The 19,248-nt window shown below is 37.3% G+C and overlaps 2 protein-coding genes across 2 annotated transcripts in view; one reads left to right on the top strand and one right to left on the bottom strand.

Annotated features, from left to right (window-relative positions):
- Positions 1 to 4,219: 4,219 nt before the first annotated feature.
- LOC139443968 (phosphopantothenoylcysteine decarboxylase-like) lies at positions 4,220 to 10,974 on the bottom strand. Its single transcript, XM_071224896.1, has 6 exons — positions 10,925 to 10,974; positions 9,881 to 10,108; positions 9,344 to 9,439; positions 8,496 to 8,624; positions 6,548 to 6,716; positions 4,220 to 4,686 (listed from the first exon to the last, which is right to left on the bottom strand). Exons 2-6 carry the CDS (start codon positions 9,974 to 9,976, stop codon positions 4,592 to 4,594), a joined length of 585 nt encoding a protein of 194 aa, XP_071080997.1. The 5' UTR covers positions 9,977 to 10,108; positions 10,925 to 10,974; the 3' UTR covers positions 4,220 to 4,591.
- Positions 10,451 to 19,248, top strand: part of LOC139444060 (NBAS subunit of NRZ tethering complex-like) — a 64,823-nt gene continuing 56,025 nt past the window's right edge. The window contains exons 1-6 of the mRNA XM_071224998.1: positions 10,451 to 10,548; positions 12,392 to 12,455; positions 15,285 to 15,327; positions 16,695 to 16,775; positions 17,392 to 17,439; positions 18,301 to 18,478. Coding sequence (XP_071081099.1) covers positions 10,453 to 10,548; positions 12,392 to 12,455; positions 15,285 to 15,327; positions 16,695 to 16,775; positions 17,392 to 17,439; positions 18,301 to 18,478 — 510 coding nt within the window. The 5' untranslated portion in view covers positions 10,451 to 10,452. The remainder of the gene's footprint in view (positions 10,549 to 12,391; positions 12,456 to 15,284; positions 15,328 to 16,694; positions 16,776 to 17,391; positions 17,440 to 18,300; positions 18,479 to 19,248) is intronic.

Genomic DNA, 19,248 nt, shown 5'->3' with positions numbered 1-19,248 from the left:
GATAACATCTATGTAGAATCTAGACTTCGGGGGTAAGACATTTAGGCAGGAAGTAGCCACCCGCATAGGCACAACTTGTGATCCCCTTCTTGCTGATCTGTTTCTTTATGCATATGAATCGGGATTTCTGCTTAGATTTGCAAATTGAAAACAATATAATTTGGCCATGAAGTTGAACTTAAGCTTCAGGTAATATCGATGATCGGATATCGTTCAGTTGCCATCAAAATGCTAATTCCTTTCCACTGATTTACCCACCTACAAGTAGAAATAAAGGAGACCAGTGAGACCGCCTCATACATATTTAGATACCAGCATGTGTGTCATACAGATTTTACGAAACGAGTATCAGAATTTTTGTTTTCCCCGAGCCAGAGAGAAGGTAATACAGGAATTCTGACACTTATTTCGTAAAATCAGTATGACACACATGTAAGTGTAATAATTTCTTTATTACCCATTGTTTCTTAATCCCTTTGTGCTCCCCTTTAGAAAAATGCACTGATAACCACCGAAAATCAAAATGACTTCAACAATCCTCTGCTATGACGTCAATTCATGCGTGGCGTAATTCCAACCTTTCGTCACAATAAAATTCGAATGACGTCAACAATGTCGTCCCGATTACGGAATCAATACGCTGGTGCATGAGAAGTGTCTTTTTATATCAAGGCAAGCCTCAGAGTTTTTCTACATTTATCAACTCGTGTTGATAATTTTTTTATTATCAAAAGACACGAGGGTGTGATTTGATTTATCATTCAACATCATTCTTCCAACTTTTTCAGTTTGCAATCTCATTAAAATCAGATCCTAGTTCTCGCTACAGCTAAACAAATATCTGAGGACATCCCATTATGGGTCACGTCAGACCGACCTTGCACGAACTTTGACCGACCAATGGAATGACCAATCAGAGGGCAGCTTTCTCGTGCTTTTCGGCACTAATTTCAAATTGGCGACTACGCTTCGAAACATATTTTGACAAATTCTCGATTACAAATTTGAAACCTGAACAAAAGAACATCCTGGAATGGCGAATAGATGGTCTAGATTGTATGGATTCAGTCGTAACTATCGTTGGGAGTTAAAGGTTTCGAGTTGCATGATTAGAAATCACATTATGATAATGTCACTTTCATAATCTGGTAAGCGATGCTCTGATTGGCTGGATGAAAGGTCGTTCTGACGTGACCCCTGATGGGATGCCATCAGATCTTTGTTTAGCGGTAGCGAAAACTGAGGTCTGATTTTAATGAGATTGTTCAGTTTGTAAACAGTAATAGGCAGTGCCAAGTGTAAAAAGTACTGCTAAAAGCTTCAGTAGCAGAGCCATTAGTGATGTCATTTGATTGTGATGGCATGGTAACCAATGACGTCACAATGGTCTGCAAAGCATTGTGATGCAATTTCATTACAGCGCCATCTACAATGTAGATCTCACCCAAGTGATATCTCCTATGAGAGCCAGTTTGGGATGATAAATGATTTTTATTAAGTCGGTTATTTCTAGCCCTGTGGGTAAAAATTAGACCTACGAATAAAGATTATGAGTGACAAATCACTCTCCACAAGACTGTATGACAAGAAGGATGACTGTAACTTTCCAGTAGTCAACTTTTTCCTTTATGTTGAGCAATATTCCTGCATCTCCAACCAGCCCTTGTTGTCTACATTTCACAACATTTGAGTTACAATCGAACATGCTCTTTTGAGGTACAATCGAGCATGCTCTATCCAGGTACAATTTAGTATAAGATTTCTACCAAGATTTCAAAGAGCCTCATACGACTCTTGCTCAGAAGTTGTTTGACCAAGGGTTACAACATTCAAAGCCTCAGCAAACCAATTTTTTTCTCCAAATTTGACCAAATCTGTTAAAAAAATTATGTCTGATGCAATTCCCTATTTTGACTTGTACCATATGTTTCTGTTGTTTTTGTTTTTTTCTGGTGACAGTTGGTATTTGCATGTGTGACGGATGCCACCTGTGGGACAGGATAGGATCACCTTTTCGCGAACACCTGGCATCATTACTATTTGATAGTGATTGATAAACCCATACTCAATCATGACATAGTCGGAATCGTACAATCAACTCTGTTTTCGGAAGGTAGTTCTTAATGAATATTGAAAGGGTTTTGTCGCTTTTATTTCCAACTTGAGCTTTCGTTTCAAATGCCTGATGGAAATTATTCCCTCATGGTACCATGCCACCAAGTCACCTTAACCCCACAACGTAAAATCAACATTTGTTCTGAACAGAAATCTATCAAATCGGGTACAATAGAGCAAAAGGTTTCACACAGGTTTAATATAAAATAATATCAACAACATATGGACTGAACTCTGCGAAAACCTGATATTGTCTTCACTGAAATTTTTATTTGAATTTGGAAGACTGAATCTTCTGAATGGATTTGTTTGTTGTTGTGGACAAGTCACGAGTGTGGAGTTATTTAACTTGGTCCAGGATTTCTGAATGTTGTGACCCTAAGATTGACCTACATATTATTCTACATATCGAAAGGAGCATTTATTGATAATTCAATTGACCCTGGATGAAAGCGAATTCTTCTTTGCTTACATCTAGCACTGGAGTTGTTCTGACTGAATGGTGATTGTGGGTCTTTTTCCAGGGAGAAAGAGAGACGTTTGATAGTAAAAAGACAGACAAATTCTGAATGTTCATCCGATCTTCGGATTCGGATTCGTGTAATAGGGTGGTATGTTCAAACAACTCGTGCACACTTTAATGGCACTTTGTCTTGTGATTATCAAATATTTTATCAAATTATAAATCAAATTTCTAAAAGAGTGTAATAAACAGACCATAATGCAAAAACTATTCCCCTCGCCACTAGCTTATTAAATATTCGGGCAGATATTTATCAAAAATTAAAACATCCCAACAGGTCATGATCATCAACACATTAATTTACATTTATATTGGAAAAGGACATTGTTATTTTTTTCCAACAAGTAATTGCATTATCACGCTTGTGAGTGTAGTTATTCCATATGACTGACCCGGTTCTCACTAGTTTCGCCAGCTCGGCCCCCAATTTCTGCAAGACTGCTGATGTGTTGAGCAATATTCACTCACTCACTGTGAACCTGATCAATACCTGTATTACACAGTTCTGTTTTTCCTTTCCTGTGAACACCTGCTACAGGTTAGCTGCCTGCTTCACTTACACATGAGAGAACTTCATGCTCCAGGAATCTTTCATAAAACCCACAAACATACAGTTATTTCAGCAAATTAAAGTAATAGATATGTAAATTTGCATGGGAAACTGCAATTATAAAATGTAATATTAACAATATTAGATCTATTTATTTGAAAGGGGACAACATGGAGGCTGACATGTTTGATCCTCCTAAAGGAATGTATTGTCTGTGTCTAGCAAGCCTTGAATTTTGCCATTGTTGTTCATGATATACAGATGTATAAAAATGTTCAATCCTTTTCTAGTGCTCTATGACCTTTATTTAGTAAACGGAAACCATTGTTAATCGGGATATGTCATAGCCCGGATTAATAGGTCAATGTATACCGGGTATATGTTTCTCATGACTATGCTTGTCGTAAGAGGCAACAAACGGGATTGGGTGGTCAGGCTCGCTGACTTGGTTGATGCATGTTATCATATCCCAATTGCGTGGATGGATGCTCATGATGTCAATCACTGGACTATATGGGCTAGATTTGTTTACTTACAGACCGCCATCATATAGCTGGAATATTGTTGAGTGCGGCGTTAAACAACAACAACAACAACAAACAAACAATATACATAATGCCACTCAACTATGAAACATACATATTATTTTTGTACAGTGAAACCCTTTAATCCAGGCTATGGAATTTTCCAGATAACATTTTTTTTCATATTAGTGAATCATGGACGAGCAATGTCACTTTGTATGAGTGTAATCCTTCCTAATAGTAATTATCTGGTTGGTGCAGTGTCCGGAATAATGACTTTCACTGTACAAGGGGCACATTGAATATGGCTTATACTTCTGCAGTAGAATATCAGCATTTTTCAGGGTTGGTCCTCTCAAAGCAGGTGGCTAAGGGTCCATGGCTGCTTCCAACAACAACCCTTCCTGCTAACTGACTTATACATAGTATCTACTCATACTCAAAACTCACAATTAAACAAAAAGAAATATAATTTATTTCAAAAGTAACAAAACTGTAAAACTCAAAAACTTTAACTTTCACCACAGGTGCACATCTACAAGATCCTCCTTGACCCTTATACACAGGTTCGGTAAAATAAACACTGATTACATGCCTCATAGTGCAAAACCAATATACATTCACCCAGGATATGGGATGAACCAGCAAAGTATACCACATGCGTACAATGTCGAGTCCTGATATTTCTGGAATATAGTCAAAAGTGGTGAAAAAAACCAAATGGCTCAGTATAGAGGGCACACCCTGTTATAGTCCACACAATAGTGTTAGATAACTGTATTCTTCATTTTGATTGCACTGCTACCAGGAACTGATTTAAAAGGTGGTGTTAGTTATATCCAAGTCATCTGTATTTGGGTAAATCTTCATCTTGATATATTACGATTGTTGACTTGTTGTGGGATGCTGCTGAGAGGGTAGTGCAGCCATCACCTGGGCTGCAATCGTTTCCACCTCAGCCATTGCCCCATACCCTGAAACACACGCGTACTGTACACCAGCTTAAGTCCAGTCTAAAGTTGGTTGTTTTTTGTTTTATGCCGCACTCAGCAATATTCCGTCTATATGACGGCGGTCTGTATATAATCGAGTCTGGACCAGGCAATCCAGTGATTGACATCATGAGCATCGATCCACACAGTTTTAATCGATGACATGCATCAACCAAGTCAGCGAGCCTGACCCCCCAATCTCATTAGTCGCCTTTTTCGACAAGCATAGTCGCCTTTTACGGCAAGCATGGGTTGCTGAAGACCTATTCTACCCCGGATCTTCTAAAGACTACCTGACATTTTCACATAGGAGTGTGCTGCACACATTTTGGTTGACACTTTCCACTTATTGGCAAGCATTTGCCTACTTTACAGCTGATCTATCCACATGGTATACTAATCTGGATTAGACACGTGAAGATCAGAGGTAGAATAGGTCTTTAGCAACCCATGCTTGCCGTAAAAGGTGACTGTGCTTCTCGTAAAAGGGGACTAACGGGATCGGGTGGTCTGGCTCGCTGACTTGGTTGATGCATGTCATTGATCCCAATTGCGTGGATAGATGCTCATGATGTCAATCACTGGATTGCCTTTTCCAGACTCGATTATTTACAGACGGATGTCATATAGCAAGAATATTGCTCAGTGTGGCATTATACAGCAAACCAACCAGCTAATCTGGATTAAAAGTGCTCTACAATCACCTATCCATGTTAACACTCTATCTCATGTTGTAAATGAGTGATCAACTTCAGAGGGCAAGTAAAGTCAACATAGCAACTTTGCAGATCTAAATACATTGCGGCATACCTAATCACAAATGCTTCATCAAAATAATATATGAAAAACGGAAATGGCGTAAAACAGATGATAAAACACGACAGGTGAAATTGTTACCCAAACAAACAATTCTGCCACTGAGGGGATTCCCCTTACCGGGGTTAAAACGGGTTCCAACAGTTTGACACACTACCTGTGCCTGTCTGCCTGCTTCTGCCTCAGATTTTATGAATACATTATGTCATCTTTCTGTTTGCTCATGCATTTGATGACAACTTAAGTCACCTTAGTAACAAGACTGACTAGACTTGTCTACTAAGGGGATTCATGCCTGACATGCATTGATTGTGTGGAATAGGGCCAAGGGCAGATAGTGTTTTCTTACCAATACAGAATGTTTGTAATAAAACGTTAGTTACTGATAGTAACTGTTAGTTAATTATTTTCAAATTGAAGATAAAAGGTCGTGTCACACATTCAACAATGTATGCAATGTTGTTATTTTGTTGGATTAACAGAAATAGCTGAAACAGTATATGTATCGCGGCTAGGAATCACAAGATAGATAAACGTGGACACCATAGCCAATGAAAACAGTTGTCACCATTGCGCTGGTATCTTTAGGCCATGGCCTCAGATAGGTTTGTTTTGGAAGTTGATTACAGAGCGTGAGATTTCAGCACTTTCACACAGACATTTAAATACTTAATAGAAGTATTACAAATTTTTCTCCATAGGAAATTGAATGTATGTAGGAAAATTGATATTAGAAAAATCGCAATAATTCTTTTCACTCTACCTGCCCTTTAAATACTAATTATCATGGTTTGGGACCAACTACCTATACTTGTTCCAGAAAATATTGGATCGCTTGAAATATTTTGATTGGATGACCTGAAAAAGCATTTGTTGTGTCACATGTTGTGGCTGCTTTTTTCTGAGAAAATACATAATGTCTTGAACATTCGCCCAAGCAGTAACCGAGCATAAATTGTGTCCCGCATTCCACCTCCCCCAGAATTTAATTGTTTGATTTCAAAGCATATAATAAACTGAAGAGAACCTGTGTCTCCACATGCCAGTGTCTTCCTGATGCAGGGGATCTCCTGGTAGCCCAGGCCCTTCAGTGTCGTCAGGTGTTGAGCCGTGAGCGGGTGCTCCCACATGTGTGTATTCATTGCAGGAGCAAACAGCAGAGGGCGCTTCATGTCCCATGCTCGGACAATGCATGTCTTAACATAGAAATACTACCATCATTATAATACAAGTGTTTATTTTTGTGTGACTCAAAGTGTAAATAGTGTGGTTTAGCTAAACCCTAAATGGGCCCCATCCTTAATTTGGGTCAGCCAAAGACAATATAGGGGAGATAACTCTCACTAGCATGCAGCTGAGAACAAGTACATCCTTAATTAGGGTCAGCCAAAGAGTGAGTGAGTGAGTTGGGTTTAACGCCGCTTTTAACAGTATTCCAGTTATATCACGGCGTGTCAGCTTAATGTGGGAGGAAAGCCCATGTAATGCAGGTTTCAGACGTTTACCACTTCGGTGAAACCAACGAGCATGGGTACGGCGCTGACAAACCTAGAAACATAATCAGGGCAAACTGGGATTCGAACCTACAATCATAGGTTTCTGGCGTGCCCAAGGGACGCAACACTACACAGTGAATCGCGGCGCCTTAGACGACTGGGCCACCCGTGCCGCCCTCAGCCAAAGACAATATAGGGGAGATAACTCTCACTAGCATGCAGCTGAGTACAAGCACATGGTACCAGCCTAGCTCTTGTGTCCAGCAACAATTACAGTAATCAAACATAGTTATTAAACAAAGACATCTTTGTCATGTCACCACAAATAGAAACAACACTGATCTTGAATCCACCAATACTACAAATGTTGCTGGTACTAAAATAAAGTGTTATATATGTTAAATTAACAATTTAATTATGAACATATATTACCTGATCATGTTTATGACACACACACATTCATTCATTACCAACATCATACCACATGAGAAAGGTTAATCAAACACTAAAGATAATACTGATGTGTTTTCATCATTTTTTTATCAGTTTTTTTATATTGTTTGCTTGTATATTAATGGACTCATCAGTATTCCAGATACAATACGGTAGCTTGTAAATAATTAAGTCTGGACCTGACAAACCAGTGACTGGTATTATGAGCAATGTGTATGTCATTGAGTCGGATGACTTGCAATCCACCAAGTCTGAGAGTCCGACCTCCAGATCCATTAAGTCGCTTCTCAAGACAAGCATAAACATAAAGGTTTCTGTGGCCCTACTCTAACCCGAAGTCCCTACGTTATTATTTCCTCAGTGATTAATTGTACATATAAGAAATCTGTACTTTGCTACCTACTGACTGTAACAGATGATGTTATTCTGAAATGCAAGACAACTCTTATTGATTGAGTACCGGTATGTAACATAGGGCGTTAAAATTATTGTAAAGTTTGAAAATATGTCATTATATTCCTGGGGGTTAACATTTGGGAATGGTACACTTTCATGGAGTACATTTTCTATTTCTTTGTATTGACAATTGTTCTTATATAATAACAGTGTTCAAAATACCCTAAAATTTCAGTCAGACAACTGGGCTGGCAACTTTGCAAAGTCACCACACCAGATAAAATGTTGCCAGCCCAGAATTTTCCAGACAAGTGTAAAAGGAAAGAATAGGGTAAACATAAGAATAGTACAGTTTATGTTAGTCTTTAGAAAAACAACAACAACCTGGTGGATTATATAAACTTAGTAGATTTAACTTTTTGAAATTTTATTCATAAATAATATGTTTAACATTTACAGTTAATTTACCTCTTACATTAAATCATAACTTATAAATTATAAATACAATAACAGCCTGACAATCAGGTGTGCAACTTTTCAAAACTGACCGTCCATCAGCAAAATAGACCGTCTCGGGCTGTCTGGCGGGCACTACTTTAAACACTGATAATAAGTAAAAAATCAACTTACCAACAAATTATCACAGATGCCATTTGTAATCTTTGCCATGGTGTTGGCATCCAGAGGTGCTATGACCATTAAGTCTGCCCATCTCCTCAGCTCAATGTGAAGCACTGGGTCCCCTATTTTTTTCCAACTCTGGGACATGAAACAATAGAATATATAGTAAAAGAAATTTGAAACTCTGCTAATATCAAACCAAGTATTATTATTAGATACTTGTTTTAAGAATAGTTATGTAAGAAACAATCAATCTTATTTGGATTTGAATCATACATGTATGTTCTCATGATTCGAGAAATTTCTTATTTAGTTCTTGTTACCGCTTAACAAAGATCTGAGGACATTTGTTTACAGGTCATGACATAACGACCTTTTGAGAACTTGGACCTACCAATGAAATGACAAACAAGAAGTCGACAGCCAATCAGACAGCAGCCTTCTCAAGCTATACTGCATGAGTTTGTTTGGTGGTAGTGAGAACAAAGATCTGATTACAATGAGATTGTACTTTGACCACAAGAAAGTCGAACATTTGAATTGTTTTACTTTCAAAAAGAATATTTTCTATTTTCTAGTTGCAGATGTTAATATTTTGTCAACTTTTGAATATCATTAACTATTTATGATTGAGAGAAGAGAGTTATTTTTAGGTAATTAATCCCTTATATATGGTACACAGTTCCTTATAAAGAAATGGGAGCATAAGATTCTGAAGAAAGAATAATATAATTTAAAAATGGGTTATGACCCTGGTGACAAATATAACATGATATACACCTATGCAAAAAAATAACAAACAGTCTTGCAAATACCATTCAGCTACAAAATGTTATGTAATTTTTAGGTTTGTATACCTCCCATTCCTCAGCATCTCTGTGAACTTTAACTGGCAACTCCTCTGGGTTGAAGAAATGTGTGGCATTCTGTGTCGTCACTAACCTGACTTCTATCTAGGGTAGAACAAAAAATTAGTAGGCTTATTCAGTTCCAAAAAGTGGATGTATTACCACGAAGTTTTTAATATTGTTCATATGATATATTAAATGATATATTAAAAAAAAGGAAAACAATTATTATCTGAATTCGCTCATATTAAAAAAAATATATTCATATATAACCAGATCAAAAAGACCAAAATCCAATTCACTAGCTTTGTAGAAAAAAAATAGCTATCAAAATGGATTCATGCACATAATCATGCACATAATCAAGTGAGGAAACAAGTATATTTTTTTACATTATCAATAAAAAATATGAGTATGATCTGATTTACAGTCATGAAATATATTTAATGATAATATCAATAAAATAGCAAATAGTCCACATTGTAAGAGTTGCAGGTTATGATTAGATCTGGCCTTAAAAAATGATTAACAAAAGAAAACACGTACCTTCGTATGTGAATTTGTTAAGTGTTCTATCAGTTTTGGTATCTTGATAGATGCTACGCTACCTGTACAGGCAACCAGTACGTTGCTTTCACCCATCTAGATTAACTCACATTGACGAGGGAATCCCGCTATAGATGAAATGAAATGTGCACCTTGTTTGGGATTTCCCCGGATTGGTTCATTTGTTGAAAGGGAGGTTTGGTTTGAGATATCGACACGATATATGTACTATAAATAAAAAATAAATAAAAAAGTTTTAATTTATGTTTATATCATAGTGTTTGTATATTTTATCTCTTATCTGGTGTTTCAACTAATCAAACATGTATATATCTCTCGTAACGTACAGCCTGTTTCCTCCACATAAATAATAGCAGACGCCATAGCTTTAGCCTCTAACAGATATCACTTTTATTGTATGTCATGATCAGGACTCTATCTAATGCTGAAATGCTCAACATTAATTTGGTTAAGATTAAAAAAATATATGTCTTATATAAGTTAGGGTTAGGGATGGTATTAACGATGTATTGTGTAATTTATACAGTAAAGACTTTGTGAGGATTTTAAACATGGCGGCAGAACTAGACGACGTGGATGCAGCAGAAGAGAATATTTTATATGATTTGTCTGTTCAGACTGAATGGCGCCTTGACAACGAACTATTTGTACGTTCAACATTCCATTACATTCATGCAATATGATTTTAAATCCAACGAAACCGCTCTTCGCAATAATATCGTCACAAAATGTCACACCGTCATCTCGTGTTCTAAAAAAAAACAGTTCACCTCTCCCGAACACATCTTCTTGCATTTGGCATCTTCTATCTACGAACTCATGACTAACATAATTTGGCAAGTTTAGATTTCATATTAAAGGAAAAGAATGTCTTATGACCCCAAATTATTATTGATTGCATTTTATTGCTTTGTCATTGACACCTGTTCACAGAAGTTTACGTTTATTAAGCTTCACACTACTTCACGGATTACAGTTTGCGAACTGATAACAGGTGTTATGATAATAAGAGAGTGTACTAACCTGTAGTGATAGTGTTCACATAGTTTATCTTGAGTCGAGTTGATATCAGTACATCTCACATTGTTGGCATTTTGCCTATCAGTCTAATTGTATCAAGTGCCCCGCTTCAGCAGTCACATGTATCAACCTTCCTTCCTTCCTCATCCAAGCCAAAGGTCAATAATTACATATTGTAAGAGCTTGAACTGACCTCTTAACAGTGATAATAGCTTACTACGACTCTGGCAAACAGCCACACGTGTTGCCATTACCAAGCATGGGCGTACTGTGGAATTTTAAAATGAGCTATTATGAGAGTGATTTTTTCATGTCTAGTATAGATTTTAGTGAAAACAATGAGCTCAAAGTATGTGAAATCAATTCATTCACTGTCATCTGTTATAACTGGATTGCCAGGAATTCGATTTTCTAAGGTAAAACACAAGATTTCAATTTTCATTTTATTGTTGATCTATCTTATTTATGCTTATCATGTGTATGTTTACATCTCACGTAATTCATATCATGTATGATACCTTTTAGGGCACAGGAATACAGATTGTTATTGCTGTTGATTCAATTTTTCATTCCCCAAATGTGTGGAATGTTGTGCCAAATTTCAGTTTTGGCATGGTTTGTCTGGTCCAGACTTGCGCAACGGAAATAGCTGTAATATTCCTGACTGCAGTGTTAACAACAAGCAAATAGACACAGGCTTGAAGTAAACATTATTCCACACTATTTTACCATGTTTACAGTTACAGAGTATTGCTGGGTCAGGAAGTATTTCGCTCTCTCTTTCATATTCATCATATCAGAGAGAGAGAGAGAGGAATTCATCTTTAAGTTTAAATGGATATTTTCAGAATCCCCCAAATGTGTCCTTTAAGAAATGGCACATACTTTTTCAATTTCCTATTTTCTTCCTAGAATATCTGTTTAGATGAGTTTCTTAATGTATATTCATTTCATCAACAAACAGAAGAAGTAAAATGATCAGTATCTAATATTGGTATGTTTTATCATGGTAATGTTAACAATAGTTATGATGTACAAATCTAAATACTCTGGATGTTAGGTCTGTATGTAACTTGACTTGTGAACAATGGTAAATATTTCTAATTAAGTATTTAGGCATGATTATGCACCACTGATGCTTGTCATTAGCTTTTCAACTGTTGGGCTCTCAAATATATCGTTTGATTTCAGTGGTGTTTTTTTTTTTTTTATCTCAGGTTTGTGTTATCACACATGAAACATACATATATAGTTCTATGTGCACAATTGCAATGGTTGTGAACTTTGGATGTGTTGTTTCAACCTGTTTTTTTATACCAGGTATTTAGTTGATGCTCTTTTTGAACCATACTACATGTACTAACCATTGCTAACCATGCCAATAAGAGTCATCAGCTGATGATGTCAGTGACTGATTGCGAGGAGTGTTACTAACCATGCTGACCTATTGTTGCATTGTTACATTTCCAGACCAGAAGTCCAAGGGACAAAGACAAGGTTTCTATTGTTGGACGATTAGCATCAGCCTCTCTAAGTAAGTTGGATTGTTTACAAGCATCAACTTAAATGCATTGAGGAAATTGTCATCAAGAAGCTTTCTCATTTCTGCTTTGTTGTTAGATATGTTGGATGCTCATGGAAAATATCATTAAGTCAACAATGACAACCGAACATGCTGAAAACTGTAAGATTAAGTCCACAGTAAGCATGGTATTAGACTTGGATGCATTATGTTAGCAGTTTGAGGCAGGGGAAGTCTTTTACCAATTGCTTGTTGTCAGGGGTAGCTATGATGGGTCATGTGACCACAGTGTTGCTACGTGTGTGTAATACTTGACCACCAGGCGTAATCACAACTCACAACACTCACAGTACTCTGAACTGTGATCGGGCTGGTCTTAGAGAGGCATGATGCTTCATGGTCTGGTGCCCTTTACAAATCTCGGTCTACACTTTGTATTTAGTACCACATATACAATTTGGACATTAACCTTTGTTATTAGGGTAACCATTATCTGCTTGACTTATCTCCATCATAACATTTGAGTCGGGAGTCAAACAAATTGGTGTTGAAATGACTTGAATAAACATATTATGTTAGGGGTACTTGGTGGATTGGTCAGATCTGACTGCCACAGACTTCTGGTATGTCTCGTCAGTGAGAATCGTACTGGCATTGTCATATTGGTTGTTTACTCTTAGAGGCTGAATCCACAGATTGAACGTTGCTCATTCAGGACAATGCAGTTCTGTCACATAGGACTCTGTGGAAAAATAGTTTTAAAAGTATTTATGGTATCCCATGACTTGCTAGAACAACCAATTTATTCTGGTCAGACTTAGCTTATGGTGCTCAATGCATTCATTATATTTGACCTTTGAGATCAAGTGTTTGTTTTCAATTTTTGGCAAGCAAGTGAATTCACAGATTGACATGTCTTCTTGGTCTTTCTTACAATTTTGTGTCATTGTATTCAGTGTAACAAAAGTTATATTTGGGATAACATTTTCTTTATACTAGTACTGTTTTGGGTTGAGTCCCATCCGGGATTCAAACCCACACTGCCAGAGTGAGGCACCTAATCGCCAGCACCCAAAGCTAGCGATCTAACTCACTCAGCCACCAAGGCTTCCCTAAAAATGAAAGTCTGACAACATTCGGACATTTGACCACTTTCTAAATGGCATTGTGTGTTAATAGTATTCAGAGTTCCTGCTGGCGTTGGAAATGACCAGTCCAAGTCCCAGTGGACAGGCAGCTCTAAAACTAAAGTCCTCCCCAGTTTTTAACTTCTTTAAGTGGCATTTAGAAGTGGTGTGTAAGGTAAGTCAAGTTCTATGGATGAACAACTTCTTTATTACAATTGGTGCGACGTTTCGGTGTAGATCCTAACACCTTTATCCAGCAAGTGATGACTTGTTAGGATCTACACCGAAACGTCTCATCAATTGTAATAAAGAAGTTGTTCATCAATAGAACTTGTCTTACCTCCCCAGTTTTTGTTCGTTCCAGCTTTGGACAAATAAGAAATCGTTTGAAAAGTACTTTGTTTTGATTCTTTCAACACCATGTTCAATGTAGCGTACATCCATGGATGACAAATTCAATGACATCATCTCTAAAGTAACTTAGTAAGAGCTACATGTCATTCCCTAAATGTTCAATCACAATTTTCTCTTATGTTTATATATTTCACTTTGGTTCATGACTGTGTTGCTCCAAATAGATATTTAACCTCAAAGCAAAGCATAAAAATTGACAATGGGAAACCCTGATAATTAAAGACAAACTGACTTCCTTAAAAAAATATACTTTATTGATTGTCGCCAGTTGTTTGTTTAAGAACAAAGATTTATAAGGTACTTGATGTGCCGGTCCACAGGGTCTGGCAGTCACATGAATTACTGGTCCAAGCCTCATTTTACCAGTAAAAAACTGGTAATTACCGGTAAACAGAAACACTAGTATTCTCTGGAAAAATTCCTGAAAAACATTACCGAGGCAAGGGTATTTTGCATTATTAATCATGTTAGTCAGTCTGTAGTATTGATCTGTAATGTTTTTGTGCAATACAGTAAACCTAAGTACCCACTGAATATACCAAAATCTGGGCGTAATGTTTCTTCATGCGATAACAACATGGTCTAGACAATGAATAGTGATGCTCTGCTGATAAGTATGGATATAATTTATTTTGATTAATTTCTCTTCTTGGTTCGCAGGACTTTGAAGTGTTGAACTGTCAATGTAATTATGGAAGTGCATTCTGTATCACTATCAGGATTATATAATGTACATGCAGGAAACTACAGACATGACAAGAGAACCATACATGTATCATGTGTACACTACAATGGTTAATACTGTCTATCTATAGTCATGATAGTTGTTGAATGGTTATGTATTGGGTGTTTGTAGTGATTTAATGTTTACCGTATTCGACGTAATAAGCGCCCCGCTCCAATAAGCGCCCAGGGCGATATTTGTTAATAAATTGGCAAGTGAACAATCCCAATTAGCACCCCTTCCAACTGATCAGTGTACACAAGACTTATTTATTCGCGTATGATACACACTTGTGCGTTTTATGCTCCCTTAATTATGGCCAATTTAATTCTGGAAAAATATATCTGTCGTACATAAACATTATCTTTCAACTCTGTTTTTTTCACCAAAATAATATTCTAATAAGAGCCCCCTATTCCTAATTTTATGAGCGCCCTGGGCGCTTATTACGTCGAATATGGTATGTATTGTGCATTTATAGTTATTTAATGTTTATGCATTGTGAATTTATAGTTATTTAATATTTAAATGTATATTTAAAAGTTAGTCAATGGCTATACTTTGTGTGTTTTTTAGGATCTGTGTGGACGTTTCTAAGGACAGTCGGGGTTCCTCTACAGTAAGTTGTGATAATATTGATTATGCTTTCCTTATCCTGCATACTGAAAATCTACACTGATCATGCTTATGACACATTTTTACTGTTACCATGGTTATGTCTTTGTCTGATACTGTAACACGTAGAGAAAATCACTGGTAATAGCTATGAAAGTATATCTGAGTATGATTCATGTACATCTCGATAGTTTCATGGTTATTTGTATGTTTAGACATCAACAGGATGTAAATAATGACACAATTTATTAATTGAAGGGAAACTCCTGTATATTATCATGATAATGGAACACTGATTCTGTGAGATATTAATTATCAGGTATATCCTACTCAACTTTTGATAGGGATTATGAGATATGTCATTCTATTTGAATATACACTTGGCATATTGTGAATCAGTTTTGTGTATCAGGGAAAGATTCAAATATCTGTATCAAAAGTGGAGTAGTTTGGATTGGTATTATTTGAATCTACAAATTCAAAAAATCAAATCATGGTAAATGGTTGATGTGATCCGAATGTTGTGATTCCCTACCACTGTGTACAGGGAGTTACCAGCACTCTGCATCTACAACAAGTGTAACCATGGTAACCAGATACTGCATTGCATGCAGCAAGGAGGTGGTTCTATTTTCACATTCCTGGTCTGTTGATGAGGAATCAACAAAAGACATTTGGCGCCGTGCCCAAGTTTATCTGGCAACCTGCAGCTGAAGCTTTTTTCTGTATCATGCCAAACAGTAAACTGTGGATTAAGGACATAGTTAATGTGGTACCTCCATATACTGGGCAGTGGACTTGGACTTATATTGAAACATGATTCACTATGCTTTGGACACTGTGACTGTTGGACCCTGTGTCAGAACAGTTAAAGTGCCAAGTCGGCTGTTTGATTTTTAATTTTTTAGATATTTGGGTGGAGGTTATTTAAAGCTGCCTTGATAGATACACAAATAGTTTATACACATGATAGAAGTCAATGACTATTTTTTTTGATACAACAAGAACAGATATTGACCTAGATTTGTCATTATTTGTTTACTAATATAGTTCACAAACACTGACGTGTTCAATATTTCCCTTTCATATTACGAACTAACACCCATCAGATTTCTTGAGTTGCATGGAATGTTAGGAGGCGTCTCCATGATCATGACGATACACAGCAATCTGATTGGCTGAGCAGTGGGGAATACCACTGGGGATTCCCATGCTATTTTAAGCAATATATCATAATTGTAGGACCTTGGCTGGAATCAGTATGCGTTTCTGTTGTAATAGTTACGTGTGACTGTCCTGACGATCAGAATGGAAAAAAATGTTAACATTTGATAATAAACACGTTCATCTTTTTCTGTCTGCCCCCTCCAGGACAGCGACTCCATGTTTGTTGCCCGAAGCCCTGGTGAAGCTGGTCAACAGTCAGATAAACTGGCACATTGCTGTCGGAGGGTAGGTCGCCATGGAAACATTCAGGTCATCGTGACCTTGTGCAAGTTATTTTGGGATCTTTGATGTTATATAGAATATCATTAACTTTAATTACTTTAATGCATCATAAGGGTAATTTAAACAATAGGAGTGAGCCCTCGATGAGGAGGCAGGGGACATACTGATGTTTTTATCAGCAAAGCCCAAAGTTCATAAACACTGACAAACTGTCTTTTATGTATAACTGTTTAGGTGATTGCTTGATATTTCATTTACAGGCTAAAATATCTCATCCTTGCATGAAGTTTGTTGTGGTTTCCATGTCACAGTCACCGTGTTTGTGTTTTATCAGCGGCCATGGGTGGCCCAGTTGTGTAAGGCAACGCAATTAGCTGTGCAGAGTTGTGTCCCTTAGACCTGCCAGAAACCTGTGATCGTGGGTTCAAATCCATGATTCACCCTTATTGTATTTGTCAGCATCACTTCGGGCTTTCCTCCAATATCAAGCTGACACATTGTGTTGTAAAAGAAATACAGTTCAAAGCTAATTTAAACATTTAAACTCCCTCACAAACTGTTTTATCTTGTTTCTCCAAAATTGTCCCTTGTTGTTAAGTGTGTACCTTATGTGTTCCAGAGAAGGGAAGGTGGTTGCCATCCTCCAGGAGCAGTGTGTAGATATCAGGTGGGTTGGACAGTCGCAACAATTATGAATTATGAGCACTGTGACATAGACGTCCTATTGGTAATTGTGCAGCCTCAATGAAACCAGTTCTTACACTCCAATTGGCAAACTACATAGAAACACTAACACGATATTGTGGTTAACACTGACAAACATTGAAATGACACTCTTGTTGACACTGACAAACATTGAAAGGACACTCTGGTTGACACTGACAAACATTGAAATGACGCTCTTGTTGACACTGACAAACATTGAAAGGACACTCTGGTTGACACTGACAAACATTGAAAGGACACTCTGATTAACACTGACAAACATTGAAAGGACACTCTGATTGACACTGACAAACATTGAAAGGACACTCTGGTTGACACTGACAAACAGTGACATGACCCTCTTGTTAACACTGACAAACATTGACATTACACTGTGGTTGACACTGACAAACATTGTCATGACACTCTTGTTAACACTGACAAACATTGAAATGACACTTGGGTTAACACTGACAAACATTGACAACATGGGATGTTTATTCAATGAATATGATGATATTAACATTAATTTTGTGTTTGGTTTGTCAAAACTTGCTGGATTTTAGTACTAGTATCTATTTTCAAAATTTGTTCAGAAATTATTTCAATCTAGCTGGAATCCGTACTCCATCAGAGGAGGTTTTTGTCTAAAGATTGTTAGCTGATTTTACTCTATGATATTGTAACATTTCTACTTTGCCTCTACGGTACTGCCTAGGAGAACTGTCATCATGGTTATGTTTCTGTTGATTTGACCATACATGCTTTGGAGGAGGATGTTTTTACATGATCGGTCGTCATGACAACCGTCTTCTGTTGTCAGATCGCACCGAGATGGTTATGAGTCCACAGTGGGGCGGGGCTCCTTCCCTCGTGACCCGTGCCCTCAGTGGCGTTGTGTGGTATGGAGCCCGGACAACACCATGCTGGCCTGCTCGCGGAGCTGTGGAGCCGTCGATGTGTTTGATATCATGGGGTCTCAGCTCTTCACCATCCCTGGCGTGAGTATCTCCAGCTACAGGCACATTAGATTATTATCTTAATGATGTTTCAATCTGGGGTAGAGGAGGAAGTGGAGCCATGTGCCATCCTAATGTCTGAGGCTGTGCAAAGTCACTGTGAGGAGTTGTGAGTGGGTCAATTCCTGGATTTGTCCTAATTAGGTTTCTTGGTTTGTCATCTCCTTAGTTTCACTAAAACAACTGTGATGATATGAGTGAGTGAGTGAGTGAGTGAGTGAATTGGGTTTAATGCCACTTTTATCAGTATTCCAGTTATATCACGACGTGTCAGCTTAATGTGGGAGGAAAGCCCAAAGTGATGCAGGTCTCAGACATTTACCACTTCGGTGAAACCCATGAGCACAGGTATGGTGCTGACAAACCTAGGAACAAAATCGGGGTGACATGTGATTCGAGCCCACAATCATGGGTTTCTGGCATGCTCTGCACAGTGAATTGTGGCGCCTTAAATGACTGGGCCTACCATGCCCCCTGATGATATGATATGATATGATATGATATGATATGATATGATATGATATGATATGATATGATATGATATGATATGATATGATATGATATGATATGATGAATATGCTTTGATATGATATGTTAAGCTATGAGATATGATATGATATAAGATATGATGTGACATGAATGATGATATGATAATGATGATGATATATGATTATCATATATGATTATGATATGTGGTAATGATATATGATATGATATGATATATGATCAAAATGTATTTATTTTGTCAAGAA

This window comes from Haliotis cracherodii, unplaced genomic scaffold, assembly GCF_022045235.1.
Source record: "Haliotis cracherodii isolate W230 unplaced genomic scaffold, xgHalCrac1.p SCAF_1, whole genome shotgun sequence".
Taxonomy (NCBI): domain Eukaryota; kingdom Metazoa; phylum Mollusca; class Gastropoda; order Lepetellida; family Haliotidae; genus Haliotis; species Haliotis cracherodii.
Note: the sequence above shows the minus strand (reverse complement) of the source record. Positions and strands in the feature narration are given on the sequence as shown.

Bases quoted from the DNA above. Each gene is read 5' to 3' on its own strand.
- LOC139443968 (XM_071224896.1), bottom strand. From the start codon at position 9,976: ATGGGTGAAAGCAACGTACTGGTTGCCTGTACAGGTAGCGTAGCATCT. The intron at 8,625-9,343 runs GTATACAAACCT...TTCATGTCCCAG, and splicing joins GAGATGCTGAGGAATGGGAG to AGTTGGAAAAAAATAGGGGA. The intron at 6,717-8,495 runs GTAAGTTGATTT...TTCTATGTTAAG, and splicing joins GCATCTGTGATAATTTGTTG to ACATGCATTGTCCGAGCATG.